Source organism: Daphnia magna, linkage group LG9, assembly GCF_020631705.1.
Source record: "Daphnia magna isolate NIES linkage group LG9, ASM2063170v1.1, whole genome shotgun sequence".
In the NCBI taxonomy this organism is placed as follows: domain Eukaryota; kingdom Metazoa; phylum Arthropoda; class Branchiopoda; order Diplostraca; family Daphniidae; genus Daphnia; species Daphnia magna.
In genome coordinates, this window is record NC_059190.1 from 6,269,298 (window position 1) to 6,287,741 (window position 18,444).

The following is an 18,444-nucleotide window of genomic DNA, read 5'->3' on the forward strand; positions in this document are numbered from 1 at the left end:
CTACCTCCAATTTTTCCCATCCTTCAAGTGTACCCACGGGAGCCGTTTTATCGCCTAGGTGCGATTTTAAAAAAAAAATTTTTCAATCGATATGAATTCATTCCAGACGGAGTCCGAAGATTTCAAGATGGTTGCCTTTGTTTGTTTGTGAGTTGTGTTTGTTTGTTTCTAGATAACTTTCACTTCGGTACTGCAATAAGTGATATTGATAATGGTTATGTCAAAAGTTGCAACAATTTTGTTTCCAGTGGTGAATATTACTTTAAATTACTGTTCATACTTTTGTGACCGTGTGACTTTTTTGCTATGCAGTACAAATGGACAATGACATTTATATTCAGACTCGCCAATTAGTGCCTTACAACCAGAATGGTCAAATTTCCATCGCCCAATTATTTATTTTTCATCGACGGCCGTCCAGGTGTGTTATTTTTTTTTCTGATGAGAAATTGCATGCCTTATCACTTTTCTGATTAACTGTAGGAGTTCGAACAAAAAGCAACAGTTGCATTATGAAGCTTCTTCGAAACACAATTTGACAGTAGTAGCCCATCATACTGACATTTCTACTCTGCTGTCTGTACATCAGGTTTAAACGTATGTTGCTCACCATTAATGACCTGAATTTCCTTTGCAGGCAAAAGTGGCTGTAAAAATGCCCTCGCTCCCACCACTACCTGAAATCCTCATACAGCATTTCATCCCACCGCCAAATGAATTTTTGTCTTCCACTCTGCTATCTCTGATAGCAATGAGGATGAACTCTTGATAAAGCAACTCATTTAGCATATGGTAAGTGAAGTTCTCTTTGATTTAGATATCATCACAAGGTCTAAGCAATGTGTTCTTAAATGCCTTCTCCTCTCCAACCGAAAAGAGCACACGTTGTCGATAGAAGCGCAATATTTAAACGTAATGGGAAATGGATTGTGACAAGCTACCGCTAACATCACTGTGAATTGTATTCACAAACAACGTGGCCCTATTTTATTTCCGTATAAAATATCATGTTTGACCTCACACACCACTCTAAGCATTCGAGGCCAAAATGGGACCTCAAATGATAAGATTACGTTCCTGCCAGTAATGGAGCAAGTGGTTCAACATCGATTTGAAACGCTGGTTGGTGTGGCTATTGCTAAAATGTCGCAGTCCTGGATTGTTTGTCTACTATACTAACAACCAAGTACCTTTCAGGTATTAACAGTCATCAGTTTTAACATCACTAACCTTAAAAGAATCCTTACGCTCATTTGTAAACACTTGTAGCAGATGTTCGATGCTGATGAGCAACGAGAGAAGTGTTGTCATGAATCGCCACCTTGGCATCGCAGAGCTTCATGCAGTCTATGTGACGTTATCGACAAACCCCCTCATTGCGAGAAAAATATTTTGATGCCGGAAAATTTTTCGAAACATTTGGAGGAGAGAAAATCAGCACAACTCGGTAATATTAGGAAAAATTTCTGTATTTCTGTAGTAAGGGTTTCCCCTTTTTGAATGTTATGTTTGATTTTGATTTTTCCATTTCTGAAATGTGGCTTGCATAGTTGCTTATTGCCGGCGAAAGAAACTTCTCCAAAATGCATTGAACTAATTCTTCGTTATGGATAGGAACATCTGGAGTTGGTCCTTCTCCGCAGCACATTGATTCACACTTCAGGAGGTGTGGCCTGATGAACTCGATGAGATCCTTAACTATGTGAGTTGCTCCGTGGATTAAAGGCACAGCCTTTCGCAGGAATTTCTCTATAGTGACAAGCCTGGAAATGAAACTCCAATTTGGGTAAAACAAACCTCCTCTATCTATGATATTTAAGTATTAAAAATGAAGCTTTGAGACGGCTCAAGCACGAAAGTGTTTTATTATAAATTTTACCCGTTCCGAAAGTTAGAAATAAGAAGTTTTACTTTTGCTGGCTCGTTTCATTTATTGTTTTCAGGTTTTCAATGCACTTCGTGCATAGCTCTCGTTCATAGAGGCATCTCAAAATAAATCCGCCAACACGAGCAATAGCTGCCGTACCCGTTCCTTTTCCGGGGAAGACTAGAATGTAAAGGATACGTTCGGTGGGGTAATGGTAATTTTTCATGATTTTTTACCTGGACCTTCTGTAAGCTCATCAAGTATTGACAGCGTAGACTTCTACAATCGATAAAGAACATTTATTGTTCTAATATTCTGAGGGGATTTCCCACTCGCCGACTCTTTCAGCAAATTTGCAGTAGTTTCCTTGTTAATTTTTATAGGGACGTTGCTGTGAACAGACCTGTTGCAAATGTTAGTTCCAGTGTATCGGATTTATTTTTTCAAATCAAATCCAAATCCAATCAAATCCAAATCCTCCCGGATTTTTAAGGGATTTGGATTTGCCTTATTTTCCAATGGCTTGGATTTGGATCGGATTTGATCCCCACAAAAAAAACCGGATTTTTTTCAAATCAAATCCAAATCCTTTACAAAGATTTGTTTCGGATTTTTTTTCCAATTTAGAATTTTTTTCCTGTACCACCCAGCCACTGTTTAGTATTTACCTTTCTTGTCGTCTGCAGACTCTGCACTTGATCCTCTTACCTCCATCGTGTGTAAGACCAGACATATACTCTTTACCGTTTTATTAGATTGAAAAATTTCGTGATTTTGTCATCGTATATTAAAACTTAAAACTTATGAGTCCTGTGACTCCTGTCAAACACAAATGATGAATTGTGGCTAACTTTTTTTTTTTTGCTCTTTTCACCATTGTCAGTCAGAATACTCAGAAATAAAAAGATTTAATCCAACTTAAGAAATAAAGGAACCTGTTATTAGAGTTAAAAAAAATATATAGATTTTGTAAGAAATCAAAAGTCGAACAGACTTTTTAGCAAAACTTTTATTAAAAAAGTAAACTAATCCAATTAAGTCTTGGGTTTTTATTTGATATTAAATTAGGGATTAAAGTCAAAAAAATTAAAAGGAAATTTAAAAAATTTTTACCTTGACACAGAAATATGTAGAAGAACTTGTATGTAACTATGTGTTACATGTTGCAATCATAAAATTAACAATTGATTGTGAATTGGATTGGATTTGGATCGGATTTGGATCGGATTTGGATCGGATTTTCTCAAATTTAAAATGATTTGGATTTGGATTTGGATTTGATTTGGATTGGATTTTGCTGATTTTTTCGAGCTTAGGATTTGGAACGGATTTCAAAACACACGCAATGATTTGGATTTGAGTCAAATCCGGCAAATTTAGAAAATCCGAAACACTGGTTAGTTTGTAGGATTTTGTTAATAGCGAAAGTGGCCGAAGCCACATCGCATTTGTTGTTTCCTCCCCCCATCGAGCGGATTGCGCCGAACATTCGTTCTATGTTATCTGTGGAGAATCTTCTAGTCAGTACAAATTTGAATTTGCGCTCTTTTAAGCAGATACCGGACACAAGCTGCGGTTGATGCACATGTAAAAATTAATGCTTCATACGTCTCCTTACTTTAAAATCCCTGGGAGTTCCTGGTTTTCACTGTGTGATCTTTCCATTTCTTGAAATATTTCAGTAGAGTTTCTTGTAAATATCTTAGACGAGCGTCGTCTTTTTTTGTAAAGTGTTTCTTTATAGCCAGTCGTTTTCGGATGTGCTGGGTTGTACTGGAGAAATCGTGAATTTGAAAAAACATGTTCACATGTTTCATGAAGTCGATTGTTGCATCCTTTATTTGTGAAACCTTCCACTCCATATTTTTTTAATAGTTCAAAAGTTGCTATCATTTCCTCACTGTAAACATCATATGCTAGCCCGACTTTCATCCGGTCCAAAGTGTTTGGATTCGTATGCTTGTCGGTGAGATTTCGATATGGGCGAAAAAAAGGGGTAACTTTTTTGTTTAATTTGCACTCGTCTCAGTAGTTTAAAAGACACAGGATAGCCACAGATATCGAATTCTCTATCAGCTTGAAGATTTCGAATGTTTTTTAGTATGTGAGTGTAGTCGAAGCTGAAAAACAGTAGCCGATTCTCATCGTTGGGATGTACAATGAAAGGCACCAACTTACTATCGGGGAAATTTTAAACATTTTAACATTAGTGGAAGCGTTATCACCGACTATTCTCGCTACTCTAAATCCTTTATCTTCAAGACCTTCCAGGACAAATTGCGTTAGCTTGAAAAGACTCGTTGCCATTAACCGCCGTACAAAAAAATATGCAACAGGAAATTTAAACGCCGTTGACAGACCAGTTATGTGAAATTCCAGGAGACGGTTTGCTAAGATGGGTTTTCCATCTTGTAGGGCCAGAACACCGCCCGTATTTACTTGCCCAACAATTCTATCCCATTGTTTGATTTTTCTCATTTTTGGATCTATTGCCATTTCGTCTATTTCTAGGCTTACTTCCTTTTCTTGTTCACCCAGGATGGCTGCTAATGATGTCAACCTTTTCTCGGCAATTGGAGTGAAGCCAACATCTCCAGTCGATTTCCCAATGTAACTCCTTAAAGTAGAAACACTAGAGAGCAATAGAAGTTTACTCCGGCGGATATATTTATACGTTCCAGGCGATCGAGCATGAAGAATTATGCAGCATGCTATAACTTCTGGTTCGCAGGTATACTTTATCTTTTTCATCAAATTTTCCGCCTGTGCAAATATGAACATACATTTCAATAGGAGCAATTGCAGTGGTAAAAAGTAATCTACCTGATTTAGTAAAAACATTGCCATAATCTCTTTATTGTCACGTCGTTTAGATAATTCCTCCACCATTGATTGATTTTTTTCTTTATCCGCTGCAATCTGTTCATATTTTTTCAGTTTTTCACTTTTCTTCACTAATCTCTCTTAGAGTCTTCTTGTTTGTTGATGTAATACCTTCACTTGTTCCCGGTCTGAAAGCACATGTGATTCCGCTGTATTAATGATTCGTAATGTGGTTCGAAAGTTTTTCTTAACATGTTCATTCTCGTAACCAATTTTCCTTTTTTTAGGTGGAACGGAAGAGGCGTGATATTCAGCAGTAGAAGTTTCTATCCGGTATTGTGACTTTCCTCGACTGTTCACTGCTACAGCCGGATTTTGAAGAGGAGCCGCCATGGAATCCAAACGAAAGATTGGTGGATCGTATTCCGGGGCCGCCGGAATTCGTGACGGACATGTCCATCTCGGATGCCGGATGGGCCCCACAACATTTATCAATCGGCATATCAGCATGATGATTGTATGTTGCACCATCTGGACCCGCATCTGCAATCGGTGAAGGTGCTACGAAGGTTCTGCCCCGAAGTTTTCTTGTGGTAAGTTCTTCAATCATAATTTCGCGTATTATTTTCATATTTTCTTGATGGAAATTTAAAGGCGCCCCTTTGCTGAGGTAGAGGGAATACTGACAAACAAATACTAAGCAGTCGTAAGAGTTTTCTTGTCTCGGAATATTTTTATAACCTCAATTATCCATTCGTTAAAACTCGTATTTGTAAGCGATGCAAAATGTTGTAGTATCAATTTAAGAAAATCTCGCCTTCTACACCTAAGCTATCGTAGAACTTAAGTAGTTTTTCGTTGAAAGACAAAGTTGCCAGAGTCCAGTGTACGTTGTTGATATTCACTGGAATGAGTATGAGATCCGTCTCCAAAACGTTGATTTTCCGTGTGGCCTTCATAACCTGGCTCCAGTTTCCGGTTTGTTGCGCTCGCAATAGTGACAACCCAAATTAACATTAATAACTTTTGGCAACACTGGTTCCATATTTGACGATTCGGCGATTAATTTTAAATAATCATCGACAACCTGATAACAGAACAGGAAAAGTATTCTTGGTAAAAAATATTTGAGATGGTTAACCTACTACGTCATCCAGCCAGTTTGTTCCTTTCAAAGTTTCGATTCCCGTAGCTTGGTTATTTCCTTTATTTGAATGATTTAATTCGTTGAGTGGTTCATCACTCTCATAATTGAAATCTTCAGTTGCAGGCAGCGTTTCTCTATCGACCACTGTAACTGTGATTACTTCAGTTTCCTAATGAGAGAATGTTATTTTTAAGTTTATTGGTTTTTAGGTAAATTAGGTGAGCGCCGTCCATTTACTGGGTATCATTTATAATTCAGCTACTGAGGAATAATATTGCGGCGATAACTGTTTCATACACAGGTAAATGAATGGAAATTATCTACATTTCAAACATCTTTGGCATATCGTTTCAGAAATTACCGGCTTGGTGACCAGATTTGACGAGATATTTTGTCATTCGTGCTCTTGCACAAGTGATTTCGAAATTGCTTGTGAGAAATGTTCTTTTACATTATTACTTATTCTTATATTATTATTTTATTCCTTCTTTTGCGTTTAACGTTTACTCCTTACTTCTTTTCCGTCTAGAGTTGACGGGCCAGTGGTTCCTTTTTGTAACAATGTACCGGTTTAAAAAACAAATACAATGTTAAAATATGCTACCGGATTTTAGAATTATTTTCACTACATAATTGGAAATCAGGTTTTACCTTGCAACTTGTAAGTGTGGTGAATGGGACGGCAAATTTATAATTTTAACGCTTTATTCCCGTGAAACCCAAGATGTAATCACTTTCATGAAAATGTTCACTACACACGCAACATTTATCACCAATCGTCTTCAAATTTTTTTTAATCCGCAGGAACTTTTCACTATATTTTCTAACCACTTTTTCCTTTTGTTTTCATCCGCAGGTAACTGATGAAACAAAATTTGTTTTCCTTCTTCCGGTTTCTCTTTGCGGTTACCGCATCCCTCAATTACACATTTTATGCCCATTCTCGCCGAGCCGGAGACAAAAAAACTTTATTGTACGGCTGCACGTTTTGAATGGCTGCGAATGAACATATGCAATAAACAGGAATGCATGCCGTTCCGTGTAACATCGTCATTAAAATCCCTTACGGCAAAATATTAATAAGGCGTTCATAAAAAACCGCTCATAAATCCGGGTGATTCCCCCCCCCTACATCATTTTTATCACCAGATGGCTCCCGTGGGTACCCTTGGAGGAAGGGAAATGGGAGGAAAGGTGAGCAAAATGTGCTTCACTTTTCCCACATGCGAGGGATAGCGTTCCTTTCGGCTTTCTCTAATACAGAAGGCAATGCTACAGCATGGCCTGTTAGCTCAGTTGGTTAGAGCGCTTTGCTAATAACGCGGAGGTCACGAGTGCGATACTCTTACGGGCCAATGTACAATATTTCTATACATTCTCATCAATTAAACAAAACTTTCGCACGTTTCTTAACTTCAGGAGTACTGACGTTATTAGAGCGACATTGCTTTGGCAGAAACAACAGAAAAACTGAGGCAGATAATCAACGCAATATATTTAAAGTTTTTTTCTAAATCACTATGCTGCATCATAATGTATGGTCGTTTGTGGTTGGGCTATTCATCCTCCTGGGCTAAAACTAAACAGAAATGGTGTCATGTGTCATGTCACAATGTTAGCATTGACATTTGTTGTTGGCCTGGCTAGCTCAGTCGGTAGAGCATGAGATTCTTAATCTCGTGCCTCAACTTGGGCGTATTAAACTGCTACTTATTTTTCCGAGAATCACGTGGCTTTATGTGATGAGTACCAACCAATTTTAGTGTACGTTCTTCGTAACCGTTCTGTCTTCAACTCCTGTAGCCATGCTGAATAAGGGTTCTTGATCGAAATAAACAACCAAAAACAACCAATAAAGAGTTTTTCACGTCAATCCTCATGCTAAGGTATAACTGTCGTATGACAAGCTGGAATAAGGATGAGATAATTTTTTCTAACCACTTCACGTTTGATGAGGTGCTTGGGCAAATATATGTAAGCAAATGAATGTGGGTACAAGGAAATGTTAAATTCAGCGAAGATCGCTTCTCGTTTCGACGTTTTTTTAACGCTTTTGGTTGTTAATAGCTTTCAAGAGCATACCGTTTCGAGCTTAATTTGTTATTAAGGAAAAGCCGACATTTTTCTTAACTGGGACACTTTTGTTGTTCTTTCATTGCTCCTTCGTGAAAGGCATGTGGTCGTTGTATGGAACGATGCACATTATAAATTTCTAGGGTTTAGCGGTTGTAGATGGGTGCAGACGTTTTTTTCCTTCCGCCATTTACTGAAAACTGTAAGTCACATTCTTTGGTTATTTTCCTGTTTATTTGTGATGTTAGTTTGTGTTGTTAAATTTCCGTCTTTTGATATTTTGTAAGTACTCGTATATTCATCGTATTCTCTTACTTGTGAGAATTTTTTGATTGGTTTGTGACTTTTTTTGTCGGGCTTTTCCCCTACCCTCGTTGGCTGTTTGGCGACACTCCTTCATTTCACGAGGACAATGGCTGGTTTTACTGGTGAATCAACTCAGTCATTTTTTGTACGTGTGTAATATTTTGTAGGCCTGTTAGCTCAGTTGGTTAGAGTGCCGTGCTAATAACGCGGAGGTCATGAGTTTAGTACGAGAGACAGCGGGGTCGTCGTGCAAAATCGAGTATCCTACGATTGGAACACTGATTTTGATTAATTATGACACGGCGAGTCCGAATATCCAAGTCTGTCGCCTGGCAAATAATGCAATCACGCCGAAAGACGCTCCCGAAGTCGGCGTGATTGCATTGAAAGTGCAAAACCGGGTATCCCAAAATTTTTTTTTTTATTTAGATAGGGGTTAATATGGGGATTATAAAAATCGAGAAGCAGACCATTTATTTTGGTGCAAAAGGCCGGGCAGACGCAGGTGTGTAACACCAAAATTGCATGAAAGTGCAAAATTAGGTATAATAAGAACTAAAAACACAATAAAATAAAGCAAAGAATTCTCTATCTAGTGGTACGGGAGCAGACCAAATTAATTGGTGCCAAGTACCGAGCAGACGCGGGTGTGTAAGCTGATTTTCACACCCAAACACTATTTTACGTAGGCGGCAACGCTGCTTTGCGACGCGCTCATTCAAAACTCATTGACATCAAATACTAAACAATTGAATGCGTTTTAACTTTTAAATTGGTTTTATTCTTTGTAAATTTATTCTGTGTTTAACAAATTGCGAATGAAATTAACATGGCAGTCCAACAAATCTAAAGACAGTTAACACTTGCACATAAAAAAAACAATTCACTCTTTATCACTGTCATCGGAATCAGATTCGCTTTCGCTTTCATATTCGGGCTCATCGTCACTGGTTTCATCATTTTCATCAATCAACATATCATCAAGAGTAGGGGGCGTTTCATCTCCCTGAAACCAGCAAATTGAATATTTCTCATCTACCAGGGACCATCCATTATTATTGGGCGCAAACGCGGTTGTATTTTTCACAGTGGCATTCTTCCAAATAGAGCAAATTGAATTTGCTCTTTTTATTTGTTGCAAAAGGACAGATTTGCATGGAGGCATCAAACTACCGTCTATTCCTTTTACCTTAGACATCGGCATTTTGTCTTTTGGCTTATAAACTTTCATAAATGAAACAAAACGGCATTCGTCTACACTTGTAACCCCCTTAGCCCCGTACATTTGGCAAACAAATTTTTCTATTTCATCTATAATACTGTCAGGTAACATTTCCACAGATCCAAGTTTCGCAAACGCATTTTGAGCGCTAGGGTTTTTTTCAAGGAGCGTAAAAGGCCGAACTTTTCCTTTAAAAGCAAAAGAAGGGGGATAGCTGACACAGTGTCCAAGTTTATTGAGCACTTCGATGACCTTCCTGCTGCCCGTAACAGACTTCATGACCAACGATAGAAGCAAATGCTTAGATGGTCTACTTCTTCCGTTCGTAACAGAGAAAATCACATCTTCTGCAAGAGATCTTATTCTTAGTTCCTTTCTTTCACATATTTTCGTTGGGCTGGTTGGCCCATTGATGAGGCACTCGAAAAACTCTTTCACAAGCGGTGGTATTCCTACCTCACCCTCAAGGATATCATTTAATGACAACTTCATTGGAAGAGCTTTTCTTGGCTGCTTTATAATAATATTTCGCAGGATTGACGCGGCATCTATAATCTATAAAAGTAAAAAAAATTATTCATCGGATTAAGCAATATAACATTTGAAGTGGTTTTCGTACCATTACAGGAATTTTCTTGGATGTTCCAAACTTGGTTTTTAATGCTTGATCAATAGAGACTGTCGAATTAAACACAATTTTTCCAACTCCGATGGTTGGATGGATAAAAGTCTTTACCTTGTCTCCAAAGTGAACCAGAATATTTTGTTGCAGTACACTCTTCTTCCGTTTTTCAAGATCGACGTCACTATCAGAGAGACCTAACCCTTCAAGCGCATAGAAATAATGATTCAGCAGATCTGACATTCGTTCGACGTCTCCCAGGCAAATGACTTTAGTTGTAATGAATGAAATGGTAGCATCAAATGCTTTTTCACAAATGTTTCTTTTTCGATTCCAATCAGATAGCTCTCTTTCTGTGTTTGCTTTCTTGAAAAGTTTTGCTTTATTTGCATATTCCAGTCGGCAGGTCTTGTGATATTTGACTTCTTTAGCAATGAAGTCTCCTGTCGCACTGATTTTTCCTAGAATGTGAGTGTCATTCAGTAATCTTGCATCATTTTCAATGTTTTGTTGAATATTGACAGTTTGACATGTAATGAGTTCGTCTCTAACTTTTGACTTGAGAAACTTTCGGGCTTTACCACAAAAAAAACAATTGCTATCGAAAAGTGTGTTGGGAGATGCTTGACGTCCAGAACGCATCGAACGAACTCCAGAATTGACATTGGTGTTACCTGTAACAAATTGAAAATATTAAGCATGTTTTAGTTTACACATATTCTTAGCTACTTCATGTTACCACAGTCGACTAATGTTTGGGCAGGCTCTGCTGAATCATTATGAAGTTCATCCAATTCTTTTTGTAAGTCGATAGCTTTTTGTTTGGCCACTTTGATTTGTTCCTGTTTAACTGACGTATAGTTTGAATAACACTTCACATGATACCCAGCAGTGTCGTTGCAGCATGTTGGGAGTTTTACTTGGGAAAATTTGGAATTGGAACGGAAACGATGAACAAATTCAGCCTCTTTGCATTTTGCCAAAGTCGATTCTTTAAACAAAATTATTTTCTCTCGTTCATCTACTTTGTCCACTACGTGCAAAACACAAACAGTTGTGTTAATCTCTTCATTTAAAACACACGAACTAGCCATTTCTTTAACACTTCAAAAATAGCACCAAGAAACATTTTTTGGTAAAAAAATTGATGAGACAATTGTCATAACAACTAGCAGATAACTCAACTGAGTTGCCAAATATAACAGTAACTCGCTCATCCCTATATATGGAATTATGAACATAATTAAAATTGTGTTGTTTTAGTTTAGATTGTTGTTTTTTATAATGATTTATTGAATTTTTCAAATTTTTCGATGTCAGTTTTGAATGAGCGCGTCGCAAAGCAGCGTTGCCGCCTACGTAAAATAGTGTTTGGGTGTGAAAATCAGCTTACACACCCGCGTCTGCTCGGTACTTGGCACCAATTAATTTGGTCTGCTCCCGTACCACTAGATAGAGAATTCTTTGCTTTATTTTATTGTGTTTTTAGTTCTTATTATACCTAATTTTGCACTTTCATGCAATTTTGGTGTTACACACCTGCGTCTGCCCGGCCTTTTGCACCAAAATAAATGGTCTGCTTCTCGATTTTTATAATCCCCATATTAACCCCTATCTAAATAAAAAAAATTTTCGGGATACCCGGTTTTGCACTTTCAATGCAATCACGCCGACTTCGGGAGCGTCTTTCGGCGTGATTGCACCATTTGCCAGGCGACAGACTTGGATATTCGGACTCGCCGTGTCATAATTAATCAAAATCAGTGTTCCAATCGTAGGATACTCGATTTTGCACGACGACCCCGCTGTCTCTCGTACTAGTTAGATCCTCTTACGGGCCGTTGGTGGTGCTTTCAAAAATTTACATTTCGGAAATATTTTGGAGATGAAAACTTTATGAAAAAAATGACGGTTGCCGTAGCAGTCAGGAAGAGGTCCAAGTTCCTTCAGCAACCAGGGCATGAAATAAAGCAACTATTTGCCTCTTCCATACTGGCAAATTATTTTGTCCATGGGAATGTTGTATTTCTTAGCAAAGTTATAGACGAAATGAAGGATTCAAGAAATTCTGACGTACAGGAAATTCGAATTGTTGGGCTGGCATTCGTTCACGTCGATTGTGACTTGAATAACGACATCTGGCACGGTACCAATGTGGGCCTGGACACCGAAAAAATCATTGTTGATGTTTAAGTTTCGTGGAACTTGTCAGGTCAACATATTGTCCAATAAAATGCAGGTGAGATACGTAATGAACTACTTCCCATGTTTGATCATGTTACAACCTATATGTGCAATGCGGTAGGCTACACAAACGCAATTATTAACTAGGCTATTTTTTCCATTTCTTTGTTACACGATGTAGGGGAACAACGTCAGCCAGGTGAGAGTGGCGGTAACGTGCACACCATTTGCAACGATATAATCAGTGCCAAATAATGGATGATCATATCTGTCCGACGCCACTGCGGAACCGTGACCTGGGAAATATTGAATGGATCCCCTTCTACCACACTAAGCCTCCCATTTATAGGGTTTGAAAAGCGTCTAAAGGCATTCTGAAGGCAAAATTTATAAACCAGCCTTTGACATTGGTTTCATTCACACCGCAAACAATAGCAACCGTGGCACGAATCGGGAATGAAAATATTTTGGTTTTGAAACGATGTTAAACTTGAGTTAAGTTTTCCTACTAAAAATCGGAAGACGAGTTTGACGCACGTTAATTCGTGCATCAAAATAAATCCACTGCAGAAGAAGTAATTTGAAATTTCACGTCAATAGTTAACAAAGAAGATTTTCCTAAACATGATCCAGCAAGACTGGTCGAAGCAGCAAAGAAAAAGGCCATCCTTCGTCAAAGTCTGTTATAATATATAATAAGTAAACACAAGGATATTTCGCAATCCCTTCAAGAAGTGTTTTCCAGTCCGCCGCAACGTCATCCAAACTAGCTTTGAACCAAAGGATTTAGCCAAATTCACAGAAATCCAACGCAAAGAAAATTAAAATTCAACTCCGGCAGCTGACTTTTCAAAACCAACAAAATCAAGTCGAAATCGCACGAACAAAAATGGTGAGACCAGCCAGTCTAAGGCAATCAAAAGCTAACACCTCTTCTTGTTTACGGTGCTGACCAACACGAAATTGCAACTGAAATGGGATAAGCTCCGAAGCCGACCTTAAACTTTGTAATAAACCCAAACAAAAAGCCTGGTGTAGAGAGAAGCGTGGAGGAAGTCATAAGCCTTACGACGAAAAAAAAAATATCGTCTGAAAACAATCCTGTTAGCATGGTATATTATCTTAGAGGTAGGCGGACTTCATCAGAAGTCCCCTATAGGGGGAGAGACACGTTTCTCAGGAATGTAGATAGCGCTGCGATCAGCGGCAGTCGAGATTGTTAGGTAGGTATAGGGAAAAATCATGTTTTAGGGGTATTATTTAATTTTAGAATTAAGATAGGGAAATGAAAAATTTAATTTATATAGATTGAAACTAATCTTCTATAGTTCATTTATTAAATCTTCATAATCGTCAATCGACAATTATTGAGGAAATTTGACGGACCGCTTATTTCGCCAACGATGTTTTCCATTTTTATGGAAGGTTTAAAAGGATAGGTGTAGATGCATTTTTTCCCCGTAAAGGCGCAAAATTTATTGCTGGGTAGTACTTCCCATGATACTGGCTGTCAGTGTCAGTTTCTTTAGTCTGTATTTTAGTCGTTACCCTTTACTTGTGGTTTTTTTTATAGATAACAAAAAGTAAATCATATTTATCCTCTTATCTTTGAAGTAATTCTAAGCAGTAATTCCAGTGTTCCTTTCGAATAAAAATGTATTTTAAAATACGAATTCGAATAAATCTTTATCTTTATTTTCGAATAATTTTTTCATTTTATTTATTCGTATTCTTTATACTCGAATAATTTAAAGTTTTATTCTCTTTGTATTCTTTATTCGAAATATTTTAAAAAGCCACTAAAATCGAATAAAAGAATACTAATTCCAAAGCCGATTTTGGGGTACTGTTTAGTTGGTTGACCCGGATAAAGGTCTGGAATCCCTTCATAAATATCCTCGAATAAAAGCTCTATTTTTACGCTTCAATACAGGTCTGCCTTCAAGCGTTCCTGTTAAACGCCTGTTTAGTGCAGGACCATTGATATTAACAGCAAGAAGAAACCGTCTATCAGACGATTTTTTTGAAATGCTGTTGATCCTCAAAGTTCATAAGAGCATTTAACTGGGTACTGGAAACTAATCAAACTATATTTCTAAAATAATTTCAGCATTTTTTCACTCATTTTCAGTGTTTCGATTGAATTTCCTAGTTCTTTGTTTCTTAAATCTTAAATGATTTTGGTTTCCGCTGTATTCTCGATAAAATTACCAAGAGAGAATTAAAATGCAGATTGGTATCGTTTAAATTACAAAATTCAATTTGTTCATTTTATTCGAAATTTTATTCGAAATTTCTTTCGAAAATACGAATACAAATTTATTTTATTCGTATTATTTATTTTTTATTCGTTCTACTTGGCAAAATATTCGTATTTTTATTTTTTATTCGTTCAACTGATTTATTCTATCTTATTTCTATTAAAATAAAACTTTATCGTATTCGAAGGAACACTGAGTAATTCTAATCTGTTTTCTAAACATTTCTAGTTGGTCACAATTCACAATGTCTAATAGATGCTGTGTTCCAAATTGTGATTCTGGCTACACATATAAGAAGGGGCATGAAGAAAAAGTAACAGTTTTCACCACCAAAGATAAAAAATTACAACAGAAGTGGACAAAATTAATTCAAAGAAAGAATTACAGAGTTTCTGACAAATCTTATGTTTGTGCAAATCATTTTTGTGATGAAGACATTGTGAAGGGAACAACTCAGATCGTAGGAGGTAAAGAACACTTCACACCAAAAATTGGGTGCTTAAGGAAGGAGCGTGTCCAACAATATTTCAAAGTTTGTATTGTATATGTTGTCAAGTTTAAAGCAAGTGTCACAACTAATCAATTACATTTTGTACATAGATTGCCCAGAACACTTTTCAAGAATGTCTGCAGATAGAAAAAGGAAGCTATGTAACAGTAGTAAAGAAACTGACAGTATTTCCAAAACGTCAAGAGTAACTGAAATTGAATTTGAAACGTCAAATGAGATTGACAAGATTAATGAAGAGGAAGATAATATTCCACCAGAAGACATTACCAATGTTGTCATGTGCTTAAACAATTCGGAAGTTACTAACTGTCAGACAGAAACGATTATCGATGGAAAAGAAATCAGTATTCCACCAGAAGACATTACTAATGCTGGGGTGTGCTTGATCAATTCTGATGTTCAAAACTGTCAGACACAAATAATTATTGATGGAGAACAACTTAACTGGGGAAAAGAAGAACTGGTATTACAACAAGGATATTTTTGAAAATGCCTTTAAAATTTTCCAAGTTGGAATAGATAGTGAAACCATTTCCATAAAAAGGAACATTATGCTGAAGAACAACAACATTTATTACGAAGTCAATGGATCAAAAGTAACAGACACATCAAATTTGTTGCCAAACAAGGCAACTTCAATTGAGATGATAAAGGACAGCATACAAATATTTGAACAACTAGAAATTTGCAGTGGAGTACACATTAAGAAACTTAAAGAAGGCAATGAACAGCTGAAGTGGAAGCTCTTGAACTGTTCGGAAGGTTTCGAAGATAAGGGTATTTGGAAATCATACTCTTGCAGTGTGGCGTTACAGCCCTGCAAAATGAAGTTCCCAACTGAAAAGAAGAATACGTCATGCCATGACTGTCGCCATCTAAGAGATTTGTCGAACAAAATAGTTTGGAACATGAATCAAATTGAAAACACATTGAAAAAATGTCGTACAGCCAAAAAAAGGCAGTCAAAAGTAGTTATCGTAAATCAGAAATGTTAAAGGTAATGAAGGTGTCCATGACTATTTATCTAAAATATGTCTGTAATTTTCTAATTGTTATATTCAGATCAAGATAAAAAATGAATTGAATACGCTGCGGACTCAGGTATCGTAGCCACCGGAAGACACGTTCGTGAAATTTATAGAAACTCTACAACCACAGGTCTCATTTCAATGACTTTATCGAAACATTTATTGTGTTTTTGTCAAGATAGTATCAATTTATTTCTTTTTTGGTCGTTTAAGAATAGTTTCCGATTTCTTAGTTTTTAATTTCTAAATTTTTTGCACTATTTCCTAAATTAAGCTCACTGGAACTTATCCCAAATCAATAATGTTATAGTGTTTTCTGACAAAAATAAAAAATTTTAAACATAATTTGGAGTCACTCTTTCTGTATTACAGGCACAAGTTCTTTTAAAAGCTATTCTCTGAAAATCAGCTTGTTCCATTGTTTACTATTAAGGATCAAGAGCCCAAAAGCGTGCAAGCAAACACAAATGGATTTATAGTCACTAAAAATATGGCAATGTATATACCCATTCAGTTTATGTGGTTTCATAAAAAGCACTAAAATTCCAAATTTAATTTCAAACAAAATTAGAAAGCTAGACATATGTAGTCAACGACAGATATTATATTATGTAGAAAATCAGACTAGTTGCCAACAATGACTAGACTCTAGAGAAACTGACAGCCAGTACCATGGGAAGTACTAATCAGCAATAAATTTTAAGCCTTTACGGGAAAAAAATGCATCTATACCTATCGTTTTATACCCCCCTTAAGAATGGAAAACACCGCTGGTGAAATAAGCGGTCCAACAAAATTCATCTAAAATTGTCGACTGACGATTATGAAGATTTAATAAATGAACTATAGAATATTATTTTTAATCTATATAAATTAAATTTTTCATTTCCAAACTTAATTCTAAAATTAAACAGTACCCCTAAAACATGATTTTCCCCTATACCTACCTAACAATCTCGACTGTCGCTGATCGCAGCGCTATCTACATTCCTGAGAAACGAACCCCTTTTGAGAGATAGGAGTCCGCCTACCTCTAAGCTATTTTACCATGCTGTTAGAGTTCGCCGAATACTTATATACTGAAATATTTCCTTGATCTATTTGGGTATATGTTGTTCATTTCTATTTCTACGTGGATGTTTAATTGACCCAATAAGAAATTCGTGTAAAAAAATTCGTGTAAAATGTTTTCCTTTTTGTTATGTTTCTAATTCTTTTAGACATTCAATGAAATTAATTTTACTAGTGTCACCATCATTAACTATAGCAAGTAGTTCTTTCGTGAGGAAAGTAATTGCAGTTTCGCTAACGTTATAATGAGCAGTTAACTTAGTCATCATCTTCCCTAACGGAAGACTGATCTTGCTCGCTTGGGAGGGAATGTTCTGGTCTGAATCACATTCAATCACATTTTCAAAAATATCGTTATGAACTAACGTATTTTCATCTTCATGCTCAACAAAACTACTTAGACTAGGATTTTGAATTGAAATAGCATCTTCATCTGCCTTCACAATAATAATATTTTTATCACACACCGTCAAATGATGATAAAAATTGGCAAAGGATTTTACTTTTTGCTCGCAGCCATATCGCCCACAATTTAGTTCGTCATTAGTTTCTTTCGCACCCGTTTTAAAACCATACTGCGTACAAAAATGCTTAGTGAGAGCCGAGTATGGCCCAAGGATTACATTTTTCAATTTAAATCATTGGAGGTTTTCGGCCCTTCGCGCACGATGCATCCTGATTTTTTACAGAATGTGAGCTCCTACCATAAATTAAATACAACGATACGAAAAAATGTAAGTAAAATTAACTGACCGATGAAAGGGTGATGAGGTACTCCAATTTAGACGTCTTTTTCAAGCTATGGCACACCAGCATGGTCCGTTAAAAATTAATTGCTGCTTAAATCAGGAATCGTCAGCGTCACAGACTACTGGCTACTGCCTAAGGCTACTGGCCTAGTTCCCCGAAAACAAGAACATACACACACTCGCGTGGTTGCCAAGTGACAAATTTTACAGCGTCTTTAGTTTTAAAAAAGCCTTTCTTTTCTAGTAGCATTATTATTTATTACGGAATTCTCCTTTTGAACAAACTGCGAAGTTAAGAAAAGGATATTTGAATTCAGCCACTTCTACGGTATTGGTGGAGTTGAATATCGGGAATGAGGTCTAACTAATTCCCACACGGCACATCTCCCTCCTGTGAACCTCCCAAAAGGTTCCTACCTTCCCGTGCGGATCGAACGATACCGTCAGGAGATACTGAGGAGGGAAATAGGAAGCTCGTAAATCGTTGACTATCACGTCTGTATTTTAAATAGAAGGAATGTTTTTGGGACATTCTCAGGAGTCCTTTAGGAGATTCGTTAAAAAAAAAGAAAGTCCAATG

At 36.9% G+C, this 18,444-nt stretch overlaps 2 protein-coding genes, 1 long non-coding RNA gene and 2 pseudogenes across 3 annotated transcripts; all 5 read right to left on the reverse strand.

Moving 5' to 3' along the window:
- Positions 1–1,453: 1,453 nt before the first annotated feature.
- Positions 1,454–3,356, reverse strand: LOC116930562 (annotated as a pseudogene).
- Positions 3,357–5,000: 1,644 nt separating this feature from the next.
- On the reverse strand, positions 5,001–6,235 carry LOC116930561 (annotated as a pseudogene).
- A 2,864-nt stretch (positions 6,236–9,099) lies between these two features.
- On the reverse strand, positions 9,100–10,303 carry LOC123475638. Its single transcript, XM_045178629.1, has 3 exons — positions 10,058–10,303; positions 9,658–9,993; positions 9,100–9,222 (listed from the first exon to the last, which is right to left on the reverse strand). The coding sequence occupies exons 1-3, from the start codon at positions 10,301–10,303 to the stop codon at positions 9,100–9,102; spliced, it is 705 nt and encodes a 234-aa protein (XP_045034564.1).
- Positions 10,304–10,539: 236 nt separating this feature from the next.
- LOC123475639 lies at positions 10,540–11,154 on the reverse strand. Its single transcript, XM_045178630.1, has 3 exons — positions 10,800–11,154; positions 10,591–10,734; positions 10,540–10,547 (listed from the first exon to the last, which is right to left on the reverse strand). The coding sequence occupies exons 1-3, from the start codon at positions 11,152–11,154 to the stop codon at positions 10,540–10,542; spliced, it is 507 nt and encodes a 168-aa protein (XP_045034565.1).
- A 3,872-nt stretch (positions 11,155–15,026) lies between these two features.
- On the reverse strand, positions 15,027–18,006 carry LOC116930405. The gene is made up of 2 exons (XR_004398423.2): positions 17,869–18,006; positions 15,027–15,891 (listed from the first exon to the last, which is right to left on the reverse strand). It is a non-coding gene; the product is annotated as an uncharacterized LOC116930405 (long non-coding RNA).
- Positions 18,007–18,444: the final 438 nt, after the last annotated feature.

What these genes read in the sequence shown, in the direction of transcription:
- LOC123475638 (XM_045178629.1), bottom strand. Translation starts at nt 10,303, where the DNA reads ATGTCAGATCTGCTGAATCATTATTTCTATGCGCTTGAAGGGTTAGGT. An exon ending in CCAAGAAAATTCCTGTAATG is followed by an intron (nt 9,994 to 10,057) that starts GTACGAAAACCA and finishes TTACTTTTATAG; the next exon opens with ATTATAGATGCCGCGTCAAT. An exon ending in TCAATAAACTTGGACACTGT is followed by an intron (nt 9,223 to 9,657) that starts GTCAGCTATCCC and finishes TGCTGGTTTCAG; the next exon opens with GGAGATGAAACGCCCCCTAC.
- LOC123475639 (XM_045178630.1), bottom strand. Translation starts at nt 11,154, where the DNA reads ATGGCTAGTTCGTGTGTTTTAAATGAAGAGATTAACACAACTGTTTGT. An exon ending in CCAAACATTAGTCGACTGTG is followed by an intron (nt 10,735 to 10,799) that starts GTAACATGAAGT and finishes AATTTGTTACAG; the next exon opens with GTAACACCAATGTCAATTCT.